The 22,149-nt window shown below is 41.9% G+C and overlaps 1 protein-coding gene across 6 annotated transcripts in view; it reads left to right on the top strand.

The window, feature by feature from the left end:
- The window catches only part of ATP2B2 (ATPase plasma membrane Ca2+ transporting 2), a 744,290-nt gene extending 722,437 nt beyond the window's left edge, over positions 1-21,853 (top strand). For 3 of the 6 annotated variants that reach the window (XM_019505109.1, XM_019505107.1, XM_019505106.1), the window contains one exon: positions 21,461-21,853. In XM_019505109.1, the coding sequence (XP_019360654.1) occupies positions 21,461-21,772 (312 nt within the window). In that variant the 3' untranslated portion in view covers positions 21,773-21,853. Of the gene's footprint in view, positions 1-3,171; positions 3,344-15,973; positions 16,030-21,460 lie in introns of all 6 variants that reach the window. The other 3 variants (XM_019505111.1, XM_019505108.1, XM_019505110.1) reach the window with 2 other exon arrangements.
- The last annotated feature ends 296 nt before the right edge of the window (positions 21,854-22,149 follow it).

Below are 22,149 nucleotides of genomic sequence, written 5' to 3'. Positions count from 1 at the left end.
TGTAAATGAAATGACACTGTGGTACATGGCTTAAAATGATTTAGGGTCAGATTCTATTCCGCTTATTAGACACATAAGTGGATTTAAGCACCAAAGAGTGATTCTATTCCATCCTGCTTGAGATCCCAAAAAACAGTTAATGCAAAAGGTAGCTAGGTCCTCCTCCTTACTGCTTTTTTTGAGACATAGTCTGACTGGTCAGATGTCAGTGGGTGTCTGCATGAGTGCTTTAATACTCAATAGAGTATTTTACTGAGCATTAAAACATCACATACAAACTGTGACATTACACTAATGCACAGTAAAATAGTCTACTGTGCGTTAAGCATCACTAAAAAAGAAAAGGGTTCAAATGCAGTACTGCACATTAGCGGAGCCTAATGTATATTAATTTAGTACCATAAGGCATTTTGACATATGCTCTGGGGGTTGGTGGCTCTTTAATTAGAGTGGCTGCAGGAGCCACTCTAATTAAAGCACCACTACATATTGTGTAACAACTTCCCCATCCTTAAAAATGATGGCAGGGGCATTTGAACTAAAGTTTGTTTGATGAGATTCAGATAAAGTGTGCCTACTGCCATTTTTAAGCACAGGAACGCTGATATATGACAGAGGAAGCTGCTGGATCATGGTAATTGCCATGCTCCAGCAAACTTGATCAATAAAGTCTGCTTTGATGCTGCTGGAATTCCAGCACATCAGAGCAGACTCCATGCTCATATATAGGCACCCTCACATTTGAGGTACTAAACTTAATGTGCATTAGAAAAGACACATTAAGGCACATGTAGATGTGCCCAATGTGTAGAAATGTAGATGCACTAATGGATTTTCAGTATTTGAAGAGGATGGACTATAATCACATTTAAGCACCTAAATCAGCTTAAATGTGTAGTGGGTAGATGAATACCTGGCTGTATGTGTCTAATGTTCATCCTCTATGGCAAATTAAACTGATTATTGAGTCTCAGTACAGAGAGTCTAAAAGCCCAAGGCTGAATCAATTCAATCTTCACAGGTTAGTCTAAGCTGCATACATTGAACTGATAAGCAAGTGAACAAACATTAATTTTGATTCTGGAAATGTAGCCACATGCCTGCAGTGGCTCAGGTTAGAAGCTGGTGGCACTAAAGTACACTTCCCTGCTTGGCTGGAGAACACAGCTTGGGCCAAGCCAGGGGTGGGCAAAGTGTGGCCCACCAGGCCATTCTATCTGGCCTGTGGGGCCCCTAAAAAATTTAGAAAATTAATAGTTATCTGCCCCGGCTGCCTGTCATGCGGCCCTCGATGGCTTGTCAAAACTCAGTAAGCGTCCCTCCACCCGAAATAATTGCCTGCCCCTGGGCCAAGCCCACCCTGCGAGGTGGGGCTTGCAGGGGAAATGTAAAGCATCCTGGGATGCTGGGGGACTGTGAGTTAATTTGAATCTGGAAGGGATCTGGGACAGAAGGTCAATAAACCTATTTTAACCTAAATCAGTTAATTCTGATACTATATCCATCCAGGTTTATCTTAAACTGGTTTCAGCCATTGTGAAAGCAGTTTATGTGCACTGAACTTCTGTTGTGTTACAAATGTGAACCAGTTTCTGATTACTTATAGCCGTTTATAACTTTTGTCCCTACCCCCTATGTCTTGCTGCTGTCTTGCTTATTACAGAAATGCTTGAAAACTACAATATAGTTTTTATCACCAGGTTTTGTATCTAAAGGTTGCTTTGGATTCTCATACCCAGAAAAAAGGAAAATAGTGTAAAATAGTAGGGCTGTGCAAAGCTTTGGTCCCTTATTTAATTTGGTGGAGATTTGGCCTGATTTGGTGGCTGAATCTCCATTTCCAAATCAAATTAGAAGACCTTTTCATTTCTCCGAATCGAATCGGAACCCTCCAAATCAATTCAGAGACATTCAGAAAGATCGAGAGATTCGGACATAGACACAGCTTTAATTGCATTTTCTACATACCTCAAGGTAGCAGGCAGCTCATGAATGCTGTGATGCATTGAGTGTCCCGCAGAAGCACAAGGGGCTCCCCAGTATGCTCAGCAGCAGACCCTGAAGTGGACCAGAAGCATTTTCAGATCACTTCTGGGTTCACTGCCGAGCACGTGGAGGGCTCCCCCACACTCCTGTGGGATGTTCCATCTGCCCCAGCATTGCAGCACTCACAAGCCATACTGATACCTCGAGGTATGTAAAAAAAGCATTTAAAGCTGTGTCTATGTCCAAGTCACTGATTCTCCAAATCAGCATCGAATCTTCAGATTCACAGTTGGCTGAACTGAATCAGGTACAGTGATCCAAATCAATTAATCGGATCACTGTCCCTGATTTGGGATGAATCCGAATCTAATAGGACACACTTTGCACACCCCTATAAAATATCGTAAAATATTCTGGGATAAAATAAATGGTTTAATTCTTTGAGGCTGCAGAAAGGGAAATCCTTACGTTTTCAATATGTTTGTAAGTATCGATAATAGATGTACCTAAAATATTTGACATGTTATATTATACTGACAAACAAAATTACGGCGCACACAGGAACATGTCCACCTTCCCATATGACTTCAAATACAGCATTACAATGTGAAACACATTTCAAAGCAATGTAACTTATTTATGTCTGATTTTTATCTGCTTTGCACTGAAGATAAAATATCCAGTAAATTTAGTATTCTGCAAATTCATTAAATTTTGTAAACAACCAACAAAAGCAAATCTCTGTATTTTGAAAAGGGTTTTGTATTTATTACAAAGGATTTAGATCATTGAATTTTTCCCCTTCTGAAAGAAAATTTAGATGGCACCAATCAAATGGAACGTATTCTTATTGGAGAAGGTGGAGTTTATTGATATCATCAAGTGTCATCAAAGTATTTGACCTGGTACATTTGTATAAACAGGGTGGCTTAAATTTCAAAGAACATGGACTATATCCAATGTTAGTGTAAACTGGTTTAGCTCCATAGAACTTTTCCATCTTATATTACCAGAGAATTTGGCCCTATTTATTCCTAAACAATAAAATCAATACGTGACTTCTAATTCTGTCAATTGAATTTAAATTGTATTTATAGTTAAGTATTGTTTTTAATAATTATTCCTGTTAGTTTACAATTATGTCCATACCTTAAGCAACTTGTCTCATTCTTTCCTCCATTGCAGATCGAAGTAGTCAATACTTTCAAGAGTGGCACTTCCTTTCAGGGGGCTCTAAGGAGACAGTCCTCCGTCACAAGCCAGACCCAGGATGTAACCAATATTTCTAGCCCTAGTCACGTATCGTTATCCAATGCTCTTTCCTCTCCTACCAGCACATCTGCTGCTGCAGCTGGGCGTGAGTGTATATTCTTAATGCATCAGATCTACAGAGATGCCAACTTACTTAGCAGTCATTCAGGACTGATCTACATTCATTGCCCTTAAAAAAATCAAAACTTAGTAGCTAAGTTACCTTGTATACTATAGATTCATTTATTTGCACTTTTAATTACAGGTCCTTATCTGACTGATAGGGCACCAGTTTCAAGTAACTCTTTATAGAGTGGACACAGATGTCTGCCAGACTGAAATGTTTCTATCATATATTTCCTCATCATGTTTGATATTTTTATTATAAACTATTTGCTTAAAATTAATAATTCTACTGATCCCACATGTTAACAAGCAAGATCGCAACTCTTACTAAAATAGCTAATCTGGAATACTGCATACAATTCTAGTCAGTGCATTGTCTAATCTTGACGTGACAGGGCAAGATCTGTGTCAAAAGGAACAAATGTATATTGTTGGTTGTAATTGCTATCTGCACATGCAATACCTGTTTTAGATCTAATTTAACCTCAACATTTCAAACCTGTGTAACAAATGGCAGTATCAGACTCCTACTGAGTAGTGCAATGTAATAGTTGCCAAATTCTGCAGCTGCCTCCTCAACTTACTGTTGGTCTCATGACTGAGATATCACAGCAGACTCTTGTTTAGACACATGACCATCTGTCCTTGCTGCAGAAGTAGGATCAGTAGAGACAGAGACAGCTCTGGGTATCGCAAATACACTACAGGTATCTGTGTAGGTTTTTGTAATTACTAACCTCCGGTGTCATCTAATTTCCATACTCAATAGGCTGTGGAGCAGAATAGAACCAAGCAGCACCATATGTAAATGGTCTTCTGGTCCCATAATAACCCACAAGATCCTTTCAGGAAAATAGAGGAGGAGCCAATTTTGCTATGGGCCACAAATGTTCTAGCTACACTTCCTTCTCAGTGACCTCAAAATATAGATTCAGAAAAAGCAATAGGTACAGTTCATCCTCATTCTTTGCATAGTAGTCTCGTAAGCTAAGATAAGAACTGAACGAAAGGGAAACTAAATTATTACTTGTTCCTTCAGATGGGTCCCATCAGGTCATGCATGAGCACATCAATAGGGCAGCCTGGACATGTTTAGATGGCAATTGCTTGAACAAATACATTAATTTGAATACCTGTTGCCAGCAATGCAAGTTAGTTGTGGGCAAGCACTGTTCTTTCACAGAGGAGGACAGCACATCCCTTGCCACATGGAATCCTTGCTGTATTCTGTCAGAACAGCATCCTCATATTTATATCTTGAGTTAAGAAATCTGATGACTTCAGCAATTCGAAAAAACAATTCAGCCAGAATAGAAGGTGATTCCTGTGAAACATTTTTGTTAGGGCTTGATTATGAAAAAGCAATTGTTTCTGCAGAAGTGTTAGAGATTTTTAGTAATATTATGCTTTTGTTTCAGGAAGCCAAAAAAAAATTGTTGCAAATTTATGTTTGTGATAATCCATCCAGTTGCGGAAGATTTCTCAGACTTAGGCTAAGTTAAAATGTAAACATTTGTCTTTAGGAAATCTTCCCTATGTATTCTTGTAGGCCTAAAGATGAACTTTGTGGGAAATGATTTTGCTGTCTTGAGAAAATTTGAGATTTTTTTAAAAAGTATTTTCTCATCCTGATTAAACTGAAACTTTTTAAAGTTTTTCATGAGGGAGAGATCAGAAAAGCTCTCCACCTTGGAATTCCCAGTAGATAGGCAGTACCTTACGATATGGAACACTAAGGGCAAGGGCTTAGGTCAATGAATATTTATTTATACAAAGTATAACACTTGCAACAAGGAAGGAATGAAGATCTACCAGAGAACCTGGCAATTGACTCACTCATGTGAAATGTGGTTGATCCAGGTTCAAGTCTATCCTAAAGAATTTCACTTTGAATACCCTATGTTTGAGGAATGGCAAATCACTCCTTATTTGAGAATGTAAGCCTGCAATTTCTATCAATGTGAAACTGTGGGGGAGAGTCAATACTACTTATTACTTTAAAATGTTTTCCATATTAATGATCTTCACAGTTACTAGTTAATGTCCACATCACACTAACAACAGCACTGAATTCCAAATAAAGACACTCAAGTACAGTTAGGTCAAATGGCACTCTTAGGAAAGAATCTTGAATGTTAATCCAATCTGCTGTAGACTACAGAGACTGAAAGGAAAATTACTTAAATATATGTAAGTTACTTGTACTTAATAAGATAAGAGCAATTCTGATCTGATATTAAATACTAAGAATGCCCAAATTATGATAATAGCTTCTGACATAAAAAAATGCATAGGTGTGTTACACTGGTAGGAAAACATATAACATAATTTTATATACAGAGTTCACATACAGAGTATCATTGATTCTATAATATATATGGTAATTTTTTCTCTGCTAGCTCTTGCCTATCTATTATTTCACTGATAATGTACAGTTATTTATTTTACTTCAACTCATGACATTACTTATCTATAATTCCTACATTTAGATTATATTACCATTATCACTACCAGCATATTTTTCTCACTTATATATGTGATCACATTCAAGTATATCAAATGTTAAGAAACACTTTAATTAAAAAAGCAATTTTATAGGCAGAGATACTTTATTTTAGTTCTCAACATTCCAAGTTGCTGTTGCTGTTTAGTTGTCATACTTAGAATTTTCTCTGACCATTCTGAATTCTTCTTTTATGAGTGACAGTATTAATTAAGTGTAAAAGACCAGAATCTCTTATTTCTTATCTCTCCTGATAAGTCTTAGAGTTTGAAACATTTGTATATAAAACTTAATGTTAGGACAATTATTTAAATACAATACTATGTCTGCACACTTGAAATCGAAGTAAAGACATGGAACAGTTAAAGTTCCAGAGCAATATTAGGTAAACAATGTTACAAGCTTTATCTGTATTGTATGGTATAGATTCCGTCATATAAAAATATTATATATTATGCTATAACTCGAAATTTCAGCAGCTAAAAATATTTAATAGGAAGTAGAGATAACACACTTTCCCTTAAATTTATGACAATATTTGGGAACGTACAATAGCTTTTTTCTATGTTTTAAGAACACCCCCCCCCCATTGTTGTTTTTGGGGAGGAAAAAACAAATCCTTTTTCCAGGAAGATCCTGAACCAAGTATAAACATGATTAGTCACTGAAGACAATGAGAATTTAGAAGCATGCTTAAACATGCTTTTAGAGGCTTTGCTTGATCAGACAGTAATTATCTAGAGACAGAATGAATCTCACTGCACACAGTAAACAAAGAGATTTTTTTCCTCATTTAAATGTATAGTAATCAAATGCTGTTTGTACTATTAGTAGGTAAATTTTCCAAGAGACATTTAGTTTTCTAAGCTGACAGTCTCCCCTTAAGGAACCACATTTCTCTACCATCACCTTCTTCAGCTCCAAAGAGAACAATTCAACATATGTGTAATGCAGCTGGTATGTAAATATCACTGTCTAAATAGATACAAATTTCTATTGCTAGTGACTGGTGATTTACAACAGAAAAAAAAAACAAAACATTTTTTTTTGCTTTAATGATAGCCTACATTTGCAAAGGAAGCAAACATTGTTTTAAAAAATCCCATGGTCATGGAAGCTGTAGCAGTCCCTACATCTGCAATTCCTATCCTTCCTTCCTTCCTTCCTTTGGATGCTTTGGACCAGGTTCACTTGGAGCTATGTGGGGCGATCCTGAGCATAAAAATCCCTGGTTTCCTGTCTCTTTCTTTTCTGACTCCCACCTGTCTAAAGGTATCTTGCTTCTATTTATCTCCCTTTCTGATTTCTTTCTTACATTTCTGCAGTGTTTTTTCTTCTTTTTCTCTGCTCTCTGTCCCCTCCCCCTCTACTTCCAGTTTCTTTGTCTGCGAGTTGCTACTTCACGGCTTCTTTCTTTCTTTCTCATCTGTCTGCCGCAGGGAGTTATCTTATTTATCTCTTGTCTTTTGAGGGGTGCAAATTATCCCCTTCTCTTTTTTTTTCTTTTTCATTTTTTTCTCTCTCTCTTAACTCCCTCCCCCCTCCCACCCCTTTTTGGGCACCCCCTCTTGCTTTTATGGCTGCATTCCCAGACACTTATCTCTGTAGTTAACATATGCAACTTTTTTTTTGCTTCCTTAGTTTTAGCTTTTGGGATTAACCCTGTTCTAGCAGGAATGGCCACTCCTACAGCGGCTGGCATGGGGATGCCTCTTAAGACCTCCCCTTAATCATGGCTTGAGGGTTCACAGCCCTCCCTTACGTCAGGGTCAAGGTCTGGGTAGGTGCCCTAGCTGGTCTTCTGGGACAGCATAACATACATTACGTGGGTCGTGTTAACACAGTCCCAGTGATTTACCTGAGCACTTCCACCCTGATCAATAGGGTGTGTGTGAAGGGCCTGGACAGCATGGGCATACACTATCTTGTCACACCCCTAGATACCCATCCTGTGAGGGTGGTGATTTCCAATGTGCCCCTGCATGTGTCCGACTGAGAGCTCGAAAAGGGACTTGAGTACTATGGGGTTCCTACGAGTCCCTTTCACTGAGTGATGATTGGAAGCAAGGACCTGAAACTGAAGCATGTCCTGTCTTTTTGAAGGCAGGTTTTGATGCTCCTCAGGGAGGGCCCTCAGTCTCTGACTTGCTCCTTGAACCTCACACTCAATGAGCGGAGGTTTGTGATTTATTTTTCCTTGGGGGAGACCACATGTTGCCAGTGTGGTAGCTCTTCCCACCTAGCAGCCCAGTGCCCGTGGGGGAAAATGGCCAGAACATCAGTGACTGAAGCAGCACTGATGTATGGTGCATTCACTTCTGGGACACAGGCCTCACGTAGTTAGGCCAGGAGCTCTTCCCAACCTCCTTTCACCCCTGTTCCATATGAGGGGGCTGGGGTCTCCAACGTGAGAGCACCATCCAGCGAATGGGCTGGGACTACTCCCTAAGCCTGTCTCCCACTCATTCCACCTATGGTGCCCACCCCGCCAGTGCAGAGGCCCCACCAGGTGGAGGGGCTGATGCCTTCACTTGCCCCCTGCCTGTCCTGGCCACTCCGGCTGAGGCAGCTGGGGTGGCCAGTGACTGTGGCAGCAAGGCTCTGTTGGATGATGGGGTTTGGGTCTCCTCTCAGCTGCCCTCTGCCGTGGCCTTGTCTGAGGTGGCGGGCCCCAGGGAGGCGGGCCAGGAGCAGTCTGACCTGGCCCCTATGATGGGTGGGCCACTTGCCACTAAGAAGAAGATGAACAAAGAGAGGAAGGTGAAGGGGGCATCTCAGAACACCCCATTCCCACCAGGACACTCCTTGACTGGCACTGAGGGGGGGGCGCCCTGTTGGAGAGCCTGACCCTGCATAAGCTGTCATGTCAGCAACCCTGTTGCATGTGACCATAGACGGGGATGGCTTGGAGGTGGGGGTGGCAACAGTGGGGGTCACCAACCCCTTGCTTGTCTCCCAGCTTCTGGAGTCAGGTGGCAGTAAAAGTGATACTGAATGCCTGTCTTCTGGAGGCCCAACCCAGGGGGCAGCAAAGGAGTCTGCTGGCCTCTTGGTCACGTCCCAGCCTACCAAATTGGATGAGGAAGCTAGTGAGATGGATATCCAGCCTTCTGACTGTCACAAGTGACCTTGAAAACAGTATGACCTCTCTGTCCCCAAGAAGGTGGGGATCACTCTCCTTTACCCAGTCCTTGACCTGGACGATGAGAGGAGGCTGATGTGTCTAGACCCTGAGGGTGTAGACACTGAATTTGTGGGTGAGCTCCCACCTGGGGTGCAGCCTCATCGTGCTTCTGTCAGAAATGTCCAGCCCATGTTGGCAGACCCTCCCCCCGGTGGGTTAGCCCCGACTAGGGGGGTCTCCTGACCTTTTTGAAGCAGACCAAAGGACAGAAGAATGTCGTGGGATGCATCACCCAGTGGTGTGCAGATCCTAAACTCTTTGTCTAGTCTGCCAGAGCTGCAGCCAAACATATGCAATAGGATCTATGTACTTGGCAAATGGCTTACCATCTGGAGAACCTTGCACAGTGGGTGAGAGATGAGTGGGGCCGGGGGGTGTCCCTGGAGTAGAGTAGGGCATGATAGGTCTTCCCCAACCTGTCTCTGCTATTGTGCTGTACTCTTGAGTGCTCGCTCTTCCACCTACCCAAACCCGTGGCAGCCATGACCATTGGCACTTTTAGCATCAATGCCTGTTGAGATTCGGTGAAACGGGAGGCCATTCTGGAGCTCCTGCACCAGAAGTGGCTAGCCATCACCTTTCTCTGGGAGACACATTCTGACGGGCTCAACCAAGTAGCTTGGCGCGCTGCCTGGCAAGGCCACTTATTCCTGAAACATGGCACCAACCTTAGTGCCGGGATCGCGACTCTCCTATCGCCTCAACCACAGCATAATACGGTGGTGGCATGGGAGGTCATCCCTGGCCACCTGCTGACTGCCTGCAACACCCTAGCACAGCACCACTTGCTACTCATCAATGTCTATGCACCCACTGATGGCCAGGAGAGAGTTGCTTTCTTTGAGACCTTGGCCACCCTCCTGCGTGACGCTAGTCAGGACCTTGGCTCTTTGTAGGCGAGGACTTTAACTGCACCATTGACAACTTGCTTGACCACATGGGGCCTGAGCCTCACCTGCTCTCAGCCCACAAGCTGCAGTCTGCCCTGGAGACTGCAGACCTCGCTGACATCTGGCAAGCCCTGCATCCTAATGCATGCCAGTACACCTGGGCCAGGATGAGCACTGGTGGTCTAACCATGGCCTGCCTTGACCGCCTGTATGTCACCAGGCACCATCTGCCACTCCTGCACAGCAGTCGCATTGTTCCCTTGGGCCTGTCAGATCACGGCCCGGCCTTCTGTGAACTGAGCTTGCCAGAGAGATCCTGTGTGTGGGCACCCTATTGGTGCTTCAACATCAGCTTGCTTCAAGACTCCTACTTCTGGGACTGCTTTGCCCACTTTTGGTGGGGCTGGGAGGCCACAAGACTGAGATACTCCTCCTGGAAACTATGGTGGGACGTGGGCAAGGTAGAGATCCAGGCTTTTTGTGACCAGTGCACCCAGCTGGCCACAAATGAATTGTGCTGCCAAATCCACTGCTGGCAGCCAGCAGTGATGTGGTGCTGCATGAGAGCCTCCAATTCTGCCGGAAATGCCTATGTGACTTAGCGGAGAGTGCAGCCCACGGAGCAAGGATCCACGCTGGCTACCAAGAGCTGGCAAAAACCAACACCCCAACCCACTTCTTCAGCCTGGAGCAGCGGGGGGCAGCAAGCAAAGTCTTAGATCACCTCAAGACCCCTGAGGGTTGGATAATCACGGACCCGGGAGAAGTACATGAGTATGCCATCATCTTTTATCGTGACCTGTTTGTGGCTAACCTGTCCTGCCTTGAGGCCACACAGGAACTCCATGAGGGCCTGCCACATCTCTGTGACCTGGAGGCCAGTGAGATTGAGCAAGAATGGTCTCTGGAGGAGCTGGCAGCTGCTGCAGCTGGCCTCACCTCTGGCAAAGCCCCAAGTCTTGACAGGTTACCTGTTGAGTTCTACAAGACCTTCTGGCCTCTCCTCAGCTCCTGCCTCCTGTGCAGTTTCCAAGAGAGGCTTGCTGACAAGGTCCTGCTGATCAGCTGCTGCCAAGTGGTGCTCTTCCTGCTGCCCAAGAAAGGGGACCTTGGATGCATTAAGAACTGGCAGCCGGTCTCCCTGCTGTGCATAGACTACAAGATTCTAGCCAAAGCTCTGGCGACCTGCCTCTGCACCATCATGACCTCCGTCACTGGGCCTGAGCAGAGCTACTGCATGCTGAGCAGGACCATTCAAGACAACCTGTTCCTGCTGTATGACCTACTCACAAACAGTGAACTCTTTGGCCTAGACATCGGCCTCATCACTCTGGATCAGGAGAAGGCCTTCGACCAGGTGGGCCACACCTACCTCTTCCAGACCCTGGAGGCCTTTAGCTTTGGGCCCCTCTTCACCAGGGCCCTCTGGGTCTTGTACCAAGACACTTCCAGTCTGCTCAAGGTGAACGGGGTGCTCTGTGCCCCATTCCCAGCACACAAAGGCATCCATCAGGGCTGCCCCCTGTTGGACATGCTCTATGTCCTGGCCATTGAGCCACTACTGCATGCACTGCAGCACTACCTGAGTGGTGTAGCCTTGCCATTGGCCATGCAGATGAAATGACCATCTTCCTTAATGCTTAGGAAGATGTGTGGGCTCTGATGGATTGCCAGTGAGCCTATGAATGTACCTCCCTGGCCCATATCAAGTGGGCCAAGAGTGATACCTTGCTGCTTGGTGTGTGGATCAGCATGAACCCCCCCAGATTTGCCAGGGGACCTCACCTGGTACTGAGAGGGCCTCAAGGTCCTGGGCATGTTCCTGGGGCCACTGACCTTCATGGTGTGCAACTGGGACAGTCTTGAGGCGGGGTGGTGGCCCACCTGCAAAGGTGGCACTGGTGCCTACCCAGCCTCTCCTACCATGGATGTGTCCTCATTGCAAACAACCTTGTGGCGGTGACCCTGTGGCACTGGTACGCCATACTCAACCCACCACAGGATCTACTTGAGAGGCTACAGTACCTCCTGGTAGATTTTTTCTGGGATAGGCACCAATGTATCCTACGAACTCTTTTATCTACCTGTCACCAAGGGGGGCCACAGCCTGATTGACATGGGGAGCAGGTGGCTGCCTTCCACTTGCCAGCCCTTCAGTGACTCCTTTATGGTGAGGAGTGCCTACCCTGGCAACATCTGGTGTGCCACTTCCTGCAGAGGGTGGGAGCCCTTGGCTTCAACCGGGAGCTCTTCTTGCTGAACTGGGCAGTGCTTCCAGCCTTCCACCATGGCATGGTACAAGCCTGGCAGGCCACCTTCTGCTTCCGGCACCTGCATTTTCCATCTCTCCCAAGGCCCTGACCACCTGGCTAGGCATGCACTCCGTCTGCAGCATGGGCCATTTCCTGCATGGCATCTAGGCTGCCCTCCCACCAGAGGCAACAGCCACCCTAGATGACCATCTCCAGGTATTCCAGGTGCCCCACACCATGGATACCCTGAGCAAGGCTTTTCCTATGTTGCCAGTCACCCCAGCTGTGGCCAGTGAGCTGGCCGGTGGGCCTGGCACCCTGCTGACACGCCCTGTGCCTCCTGACAGTGACACAGGTTGCTTCTATGTCATGTAGAAGCCTGTATGCCTGGGCAGGCTGCCTCGATACACCATAGCAACAGCGCCTGGGGCTGCCAGATTTCCCACCAGTCCACCTGGCTTGGTGCACATTGTATAAGCCGCCAACCACCAAGAAGACTGACAACCTACAGTGGCGGTTGCTGCACAGCATCCTAGCCATGGGTATGTTTGTGTCCCAATTTGACACAGCTGCCCTCTTTCCCTGGGGGCGTTGAGAACCTCATTCATGCCTTCCTCAACTATCCCTGCCTGTGGCCGCTCTTTGTCACCCTCAAGCCACCACTGCAGGTGCTGGGCAGGAGCCTCTCAGAGACCACCTACACGTGCTCCTACCCTTACTGGGTGGCCAAGTGGGCATTGTATGCCTGGCCAACTTTCTACTGGATGAGGCCAAGATGGTCACCCTCAAGAACCACCACAACCGGCTTGCTGGGACCAGCTCAGATGATGCCCTGTGGTTTTTCAGCCTCCTGGTGCAGGCGCGCCTTTTGCTGGAGTTTGAGCATGCTGATCTCTGGCAGGCCCACCTTTGAGACACGCTGGGCCCTTGAGGGAGTGTGTGCCATGTGGAGGACAGCCATCTTCAATACATGCTCTGATGTCATGACCAGTCTGGGCTACTGGGCAGGCTCAGTGTTGGACTGCAACTCCCAGCTTATGGTGCACCCTGGGCTCTCACCAGGCTGCTTTTTGCTTTTTTCTTTGTGTGGGAAGTTGAAGGTGCTGTCACATGTATGATTGGATACAGCAGGGTAGGAATAATTTGTTTATAGAGGGCTTTAGTCTATACAACCATGTGGTCAATGTTCCAACCGCATAACAGCATGTTATGCACAACATGTAATACAGCAAAGTTGTCTGTCACGGTGTGCTGTTATAAATGTAATGACATGGTGCTCTTGGTTTGATGGTAATTTGTTTGTCTTTGCTTTGTATATTGGACCTGGACCCCGGAGGGGCCAACTTTTTGTATCCTGAACCCCTAAATAAAGTAGTTAAAAAGTCAAAGTCCTTCCTTCCTTCTATGTTTGGGGCTATTATTTCTGTTCAGATTTTTTCTTGGAAAAACATTTGCAATCTTTCTTATATCAATAGCAATAGAAGAAGCTTCATTTAAGCAGGGAAGGACATGAAGGAAAAATGCATAATCAAAAGCCAAAATTTCTTGGCTTGGTTTCTAATTAGAATTCTAACAGATGCACATTGAATATGCTCAGAAGATTTCCCTTCAGTTACATGCAGCTTCTTTTCTTTTGTTTTCTTAATTTTTCCAAGCAAAAAGGAAAAAAAAGGATACCCTGTAGTTTAAATTATTTTAGTCTCTCAATTTTCAAGGGTTAACAAATGTTGCTGCATTCCTATTCAAAACTGGGTTTGTTGTCTATTCTAAAGGAGAAAAATCTATATTTTTCATTCTTCCATAATTAAGTAGGCAGATATTTCAATCAAACTTGCCAGGAAAAATCATGTAAAAATCGTTGCATTGTGTTTGCCCCATTAACACAAATGTTAATGTTCTTGAGGCAAGCTGTATTAGTGGTTTTATGGGAAAAATGTTTAGCAAACTTAATTATAATCTATTATACAATATATAATTTTAAAATACCATCCAGTCCATGGTACTAAACATAGATTGTTTTCTTTGGTATAAACTCATTTTAAATGAGAGTTAACTTTTGCCATTTTTATCTAGAATAAACATAGTGGCTAATGTACACATTATGTGATCACACAAATTCAGAATGATTATTTAACATTTATCAGCTATGTTCTTATGCATGGTGAATCTTCTAAACATGAAGCCAAAAAAAGAATACGTATACATTTGCATTAACTGTAAATAATACACACAGATTTTATATATATAGATCTATAGCTACATATAGATATATAAAATTATGATATAAATCATCGTGTGTGTATGATTACACACACGATGATTTATATCATATATATATATATATATATAAAACTTTCTTATATATATGTAGCAACACTTAAGAAAATATGTACATATTCCTTATAAAGTTAAGACACTGATATCAAAGCCATCAGTATCAGCTACAGAGCTGATCACATCCAGAAAGTGGGACAAATCCTGCTCATTTTACTCATGTGAGTTCTGTCAGTTCAATGGGATTGCCAGCCTTTCATGCATTACTAAAAGGCTAATTCTATATGTACATTCAACATTATGAGATGAATATAAATACTAAAACAAACAGCATTTGACTTTAAAATAAATCTGAATTTATGTCTGTACATTCTTCAAAACTCTAGAATCCATAGTGTTAAAATATTTCTTATATCTTTATATGCATTATTTTTAAGTTGACTAAATTTGATATTGGAAAAAATATACCTACTCCTTAGTGAGAAATATTAGGTAGATTCTGATCTTAAATACACTGCTGTAAAACTTGAGGATCCCAAGGACTTCCACAAGGATACTATGGCATTATATGTGGCCATCTGAGGTCAGATAGCTCTTTGTGGTTCCCCCGTAAGGAAATTATGCAGACTGCAAAACTAAATATACAGCCAAATATTGCTCAGTTTATTAGACAGAGGGCACGTCTACACATGTCCCTATGGCGCCATTGTTACTGCACCCTCATTTAGTACTTCCTAAATTAGGCCCCTTTAAGAAGTACTGAATGACGGTGCAGTAACAGCCTGTACTGCTCTGTGCTTGTAGATACTTTAGGCATTGTTCTGATCTTATACTATGAAGTAATAGTAGCATAAAAGTGATGATACATCAAAATCAGGCCCCTTCTGTTTTTTGTATAATAGTGCACACAGTATTCTCTTCCCCTACTATTACAACATGCAATAGTGTTCCAGCAGTACGTATGAAAGCTGCTGTATTCTTACACAGAAAGAGTAATATTGTCAATATAGCCCAAAGACTTCGTATTCATTTCATGATAGTTAAAAAAGAGAAGTTTTATTATCTTCTAAAATTTACTGCTTTTTCATTTTACCTTGTAATGTTCTCAACCTCTGTGCCATACAATATAGAACATATTACTCACCATATTTAGAAAGTGACTTCAGTACATACATTGTAACCATTTATGATCATTTTATCATATTTTACCTGTGTGATAATACAAGTGATAAACATATGAATTATTTGTGTTCTGTTTAAACACAACAGCTACTTTACAACAGCTATGCTACTTAACCAAATGCTATCACTGTTACCTTTGCACAGTCATAGTTTTGACTTGGAGTGGTATCAGTTATATCTAAAAGTTGGCATCTCTTTGCAAAATTGGCCTCATTTACATTTTTATACTAATCACCTTACTGAATTTTCAGTAGAATTGAATTTATTTGCTTTTGCAGTGCCCTACTCTCTACTGTCTGAATATTAAATGTGTTTGTTTTCCCAGAGGGCTAGAGAACACTGGACAAAAGGGTTCAGCAGGAGAGAGTGAAATAAAAAGAGGTTGTGAGTCTTTAACCTTGAGCCTACAATGAATGTGAACCAAACTCAAGATACTTGGCTTATATGAAGCTAGGTAAACATTCGAGTATAAGCCCATACACTACCAGCTGTCCTATACCTGTTGATCTTTACACAGGTCTTGTGCATTCCACCTATATTGTTGGACTTAGGGGTGAGATTCTGTGCTTACACTTTTTCTTCTGATGGGGAAAAAATCTGCAGGATCTAAAAATGATATTTCTTTTACTTTTCTTGCCTGATGCAGTATTTTAAGTCTAACTTTCAGGGTGGGGTGAAACTGAAGAGCCTTTTTATTACAGCTACAGAGAAGAAAGAAGTGGAAACTTATAGCCATGTTGAAATGTCCAGAAATGTTGTCCCCACAGTCTTTTGTTAAAAGCAGTTCATTTTTTCTGTTGTCTCCATTACTGTGAGAAAAGGGAGATGTATCACACTGTCTGTCTTCCCTTGCCATTGTTGACATCATAACAAAATTTCATTACATTAATTCCACACAGTTCATAAGAACTAAGACATTCCAGGTTCTATCCAACATAGGTATGTCCCCAGCTGTCACTCAAGGCACAGTAATAACAAGACTCACTGGGTGCATCTATATGAGACACTACATTGCCATAGCGACAAACACGTAGCTTGTTACTGTGGTGACATAGCGCCAGGAGGCGTGAACCATGATGACGATGCTGCTGCTCAGTAGCAATGAGCTACTGCACAGTCACTTGTTGTTACTGTGCAGTAGAGTGGGAAAAGACCCATGTGGCATCTGGACTGTGCGGTAACATCGATTACTGAATAGTCATTTAGTACTTGCTTAAGCAAGTACTAAATAACTGCGCAGCAGCAACTGCACTGTCTAGTGCACATGTAGATGTGCCCACTCAGAAGTGAGATTCTAAACTTACAATAATACATATAATTATAGACAACATTATTGCACAGAGGTTCTGATTTAGGACAAATACTTATATGTGGCTATCTTTAGGCATTACTCTGGGTACACTCTAGTACCTAAAGTTAACTCCACATTTATGACATTTGTTGATTTGAGGCCATGTTACTTAAGCAAATAAAGTATTTTAATTGTCTTAGTGCAACTTTATATAAAAGTGGAGTGACAATAGCATTTTAGTATTCAGTAGACCTGCTTCATGTGTATACTGATTTGTTTCCATTTAGTTTAATTGGAAAAAAAAAGGTTTATTCTTTTGGTAGCATCAGCATCAATGTATCTGTGGCGGCATCTACATAAGATGCTTACTGTGGAGTTGCCTAATTAGCTTTGCAGTAAGGCATCACCATCTACTCACATGGAGCTATTAGGCTGAACTAAACTAATTAATTTTGCTGTAGGATAGTACTGCCTGACACCAGTACTATCCTATGGTGGAGTTCTTTACTCCGCCACAATGCACACGTAGATTCTGACTGGGGCTGGCTGAGGCACAAGGGTGCTACAATGCAGGGCTGCCAGCTGCCTAACTCCCTACTGTAGCGCACACATGCCCAATCCAGCTCCCCCGCAACACATTGAGCTCTGGGGAGCACCTCTGGACCGGCAGGCTGATCCTCTAGTTTCCCTGCCAGTTAGGGCTGTGCCGCCCTGACTCAACCTGTTGTGGTCCCAGGTGCACATGTAAAGGCTGCACCCAGAAGCAATAAATGCTGGCACATATTGTTCCAGAGTTTATTTAGGTACATTAATTGCATGTGTAGATGTGCCCGTTGTGGTAGATTTTTAACATACTTTGGAATGATATTTCTGCTGCAGGATTTTTTTTACTGGGGACAATAAGTCAAGCTAGAAAGAAGAAGTGTTACCTTTCAGGTCCCAAGCTGAATCTGCAGGACTGATAACAAAAAAATTATGAAAAAGAGCCCAAACCATGTTTTTCTATGTAAACAAGAAGTCATTGAGAGATAGGTACAGAACATAAGAGGCTAAATTCATTTTTCCGAAAGGAACTATATATTTTTTCAATCAGAAAAATGTTCCTAATTTCCTATTATCCAAAAAATACTCAAGGTACCAAGAGGACTTGTATAGTCATACTGATCAGTGGGTTTTCATTGGTATTGGCACCAAACATGGCTAGATTAAAGCTAAGTCAGGTTTGCATTATTTGCTGCTATCACACCTCTCAACTACAGTGTGAACATGCCTATTGCTACAAAAAGGTGCCAGCATATGAGTAGAGTGTTTTGTGTTTTTTTCCTACTTATCATGCCATTAATATCTAACAATAAGTAGGGAATTGCATTTTCCTGAAATGCTGTGTGTATTTGCTGTATCAACCTCAGTGGAGTAAGCGCTGAACTTAAATCTTTACAGCCAAGTAAAGAGAGAGGTAACTTTGAAATACCAAGCTATATTTCAACAGTTCACACTCAAGTATAAATTCAATTGAGATTCTAGCCTAAATATAGAATGAAGTTTGGGAATACTGTATTTAAAATCTATATATACAGTCTATCCTATTCTGTTTGCCCCTCCCTCTGCCACCTCCTGCAGGCTTTAGTCAGATAGGACTGCCAGTGAGCTAAGAGGGAGTTCTGCCTACTTAAAGATCTTACTTCTTTGTTTAGCATACAGACTGGAAGTACAGGTTACTATGACCTCAATAAAAGCTGTAGCTAAATAAGTTCTGAAGAATCAATTTAAGTACAATTTGAAACTGTAAGGCTTTTTATTTGAGTAAAAAAGTAATTCACCTTAAAAAAAATCCACCTGACAGATTAGAACCTAAATCTCTGAGATAAGAACTGGCTGTGCTGAAGGGAATGGAAGTGAATTTTCACACAAATAGATCAAATACATTGAGATGCTAACTAAGCGATAAGTGATAAGAAGATTTTTTTTTATTCAGATAGCATTTTGTACCAAGAAAGTATGGAAGAAATGATAAATCACATTTTAGAAAGCCACCACCACCATAACAACTCACCGTGTACAGTAGGAATGCTTAAAACATGTTTAAGCATTCGTACTGTACACTTTATTACATTTACAGTTTAAAATTATTTTCAAGATTGCCCCAATTTAAGGATCACCTTGCAAAAAATATTATTGATTATTGTTACACAATGGCTATTGAAATTTTCACTTTAATAAATGTTGGAAGTGCCTAAATAATTTAGGAAATGACTACTCCAGCTTGTCTATTCTGGAAATATAGTGTGAATTTGAATCCTGTGTTTAAAGGTGCAAATTAAGGTCCTATTCTAGTTTCTGTCTGTACATATTAAAAACAACCAAGTGCCACAGTACAATTCAGGAAGTCTTGAGTCACATAAAGCTGAGTTTTGTAATACCAGGAACTCTGCATATCAGGTTTTGTGAGCCTGTTTCATCATATGTAATATTCAGGCAATTCAGACACCCACTCGCACTCCTGAAGTTCTGCTTCTATGTTTTGCTCCTACACTTCCACCAGCCACCTGGAGTTTCAGTTCCTCCTGCATCCCTTAACCTGCTTAGGCCATTTTGTCCTACTAAGCCAATTCTTTGTCTCCCTCACTTCTAAAATACATGGTCCCAGCAAAGAAATGAGCACTCTGATTGGGGCTTTCTTTTCTAGTGTTATTATGTGCGTTTTCAAGAAATGGAAAATACTTGGGCTGAATGAGGGCTATCTAATATCAAATGGCCATCATTCTCATCATGATGACAGGATTTGAGAATAAACAACATGGAGGGAATAAATAAGAAAAGAGGTGGGAGAAAGCAAATTCAAATCAGCTTCCAATTAAAGTGAAGTCTTTTCCCAACACTATTGTTTTCTTATAGACTCTGTAGGAGCTCTAAAACTCAGATAACATAGTGTCAGTTAAACTACTCACATGCAGCTTGGAATTGGACAATTCATTTCTAAAACATGGGCCTCTGCCAGCTAAAGGAAGAGATGCTTTAACTTTTATGACTACTCTGAAGGCCAGCTAATGAGAAGCATAATCACACATAGGACAGTGATACAGATATGTACCACCAACTCATTTCAACTTGTGTAAAGCTTTCACAATGCCTGCTTGCATATTTTCTGCCTCTGCTTGTGCTATTGGTCTGTCACTCAAATAGATGCTAAAAATTCACTCATAAATGGTGGAGGGGGGAAGGATAGAACTCATATCTTAGTCATAAAGCATTTGCCAAGAGATCATATTTTTGCCATTCTGTTTTTTTCTCTCTGACTTTTCCCTCTCAAAAAGTGATGTTTTCTCACCAGTAGCATGTAGTGCACTCTTCACTTCTTTTCAAAGCTGACTGACTGGTTACCAAGTTATAACTAGCACCCTTTCCCTTCCAATGGCCATACAACACTGATTGTCCCTAGTCTGCAATGCTCTTCTGTTCCTGTCACTTCTTACTGGCAGAGCATTGTGGCACTACCACTGAAAGTTCTGTAGCTTACTTTCACCTGTGTTCCCCTAGCTGGTGGTAAAAGGCATTAGAGTCATCCTGGCGTAATTCAGCTGACATAATATAAGGACTGCAGATTTGGCATAAAATGTACAGTTTTCAGAATTTAACCTTGGGAACAGTATTCACAGGTGAGACACAGAAAATAAGAGAACTTGCTGTTTAGTAACTCAATTCTGTGCAACCCAACAAACAGTACATTGTTTTATAGCTATTCCTTATATATTAAACAAATTAAATGGCTAGAACAGTGGGTCTATACTCGAGTGTTTACCTCACATATGCATGAAGGAAAACTAAAAGTTGAATCAACAGTTATATGTTCACATTATCCAGGCTTCCAAGTGTAGCTGTGTGCCAGTTATCTGTGTTCACATAGTGACTGTGACTTTTTTTTCCTGTGGTAGCATGGTTTTGCCTAGTATTTTGTCTGCTTGGCTTTTTTGTGCTTCTGGCTGCCTTCATTTAGATTTTGCTTTGAAAACATTTATATTTTTTCTGATTTTACATTTGGCTCCTGTGTGTGTGTCTCATACATACTCACCTAATTGTGTCTGTGTTTTGTGCTTTCCTGTTTGAGAAGTGTGATATGTTATACGTTATATTTTTTAATATCCAAATCAAACTTAAAAAAAGTCTTCTTACTTACTCACTGCAAAACTATCAACATGCATGGTTATACATTTGCAATACAATTAACACGGCTTGTCTTTTACTAGGGATGTACCACATGAGTGGACGTTTGCTTTCTTTAACCAGTGCTTCCCATCAGTTCTTTGATGGCTTTAAACTTGATTTATTTTAATATTGCAGTTGGTACAGATACTCAAAATGCACAAAACTGAGCCACTCGTTTATGCATATAACATCCGAGACTATGGACTTCAGCTGCCTGCACTGCCCTAACCATATGCTACAGTTTTCGAAAATATTCTCTAGCACATTATTCTGTAAAAACTGTCACCTCTGATGTCTCTTTCATTTTTTCCTCCCCAGATCCGCGTCGTGAAGGCATTCCGTAGCTCTCTCTATGAAGGATTAGAAAAACCAGAATCTAGAACCTCCATTCACAATTTTATGACTCATCCTGAATTTAGGATAGAAGATTCCCAACCCCACATCCCACTCATTGATGACACAGACCTAGAAGAAGACTCTGCTCTCAAGCAAAACTCTAGTCCACCATCGTCACTAAACAAGAACAACAGTGCTATCGACAGTGGAATAAATCTTACAACTGACACAAGTAAATCAGCTACCTCTTCTAGTCCAGGAAGCCCAATACATAGCCTGGAGACATCACTTTAGCTGAAAAGGTCACTGCAAAAAATAAATAAATAAATAAATAAATAAGCAACAGGAATCTCTCTCTCATTATCTATCTATCTATCTATCTATCTATCTATCTATCTAGATAGATAGATAGATAGATAATGAGAGAGAGAGAGAGAGAGAGATGAACATCTTGCTGGCTGAAAAGCTGTTTGAACTCTTACTCACTTTGGGACAAGTGAATGAATCACAGTGGTTTTGGGGAAAGAATGAATGGCTGATTTACATACACCTTCTTCTCCCTTGCAGAAAAAACAAACAAACGAACAAACAGAACATCCTGCATGAATGTACTGTACACTTCCAGCCCTCCCCTCTCTTTTTTTTCCTAAGCAGGACCTGCAGTGGACTTC

This window comes from Gavialis gangeticus, unplaced genomic scaffold (assembly GCF_001723915.1).
Source record: "Gavialis gangeticus isolate Ggan-Ray unplaced genomic scaffold, GavGan_comp1, whole genome shotgun sequence".
In the NCBI taxonomy this organism is placed as follows: domain Eukaryota; kingdom Metazoa; phylum Chordata; order Crocodylia; family Gavialidae; genus Gavialis; species Gavialis gangeticus.
Note: the sequence above shows the minus strand (reverse complement) of the source record. Positions and strands in the feature narration are given on the sequence as shown.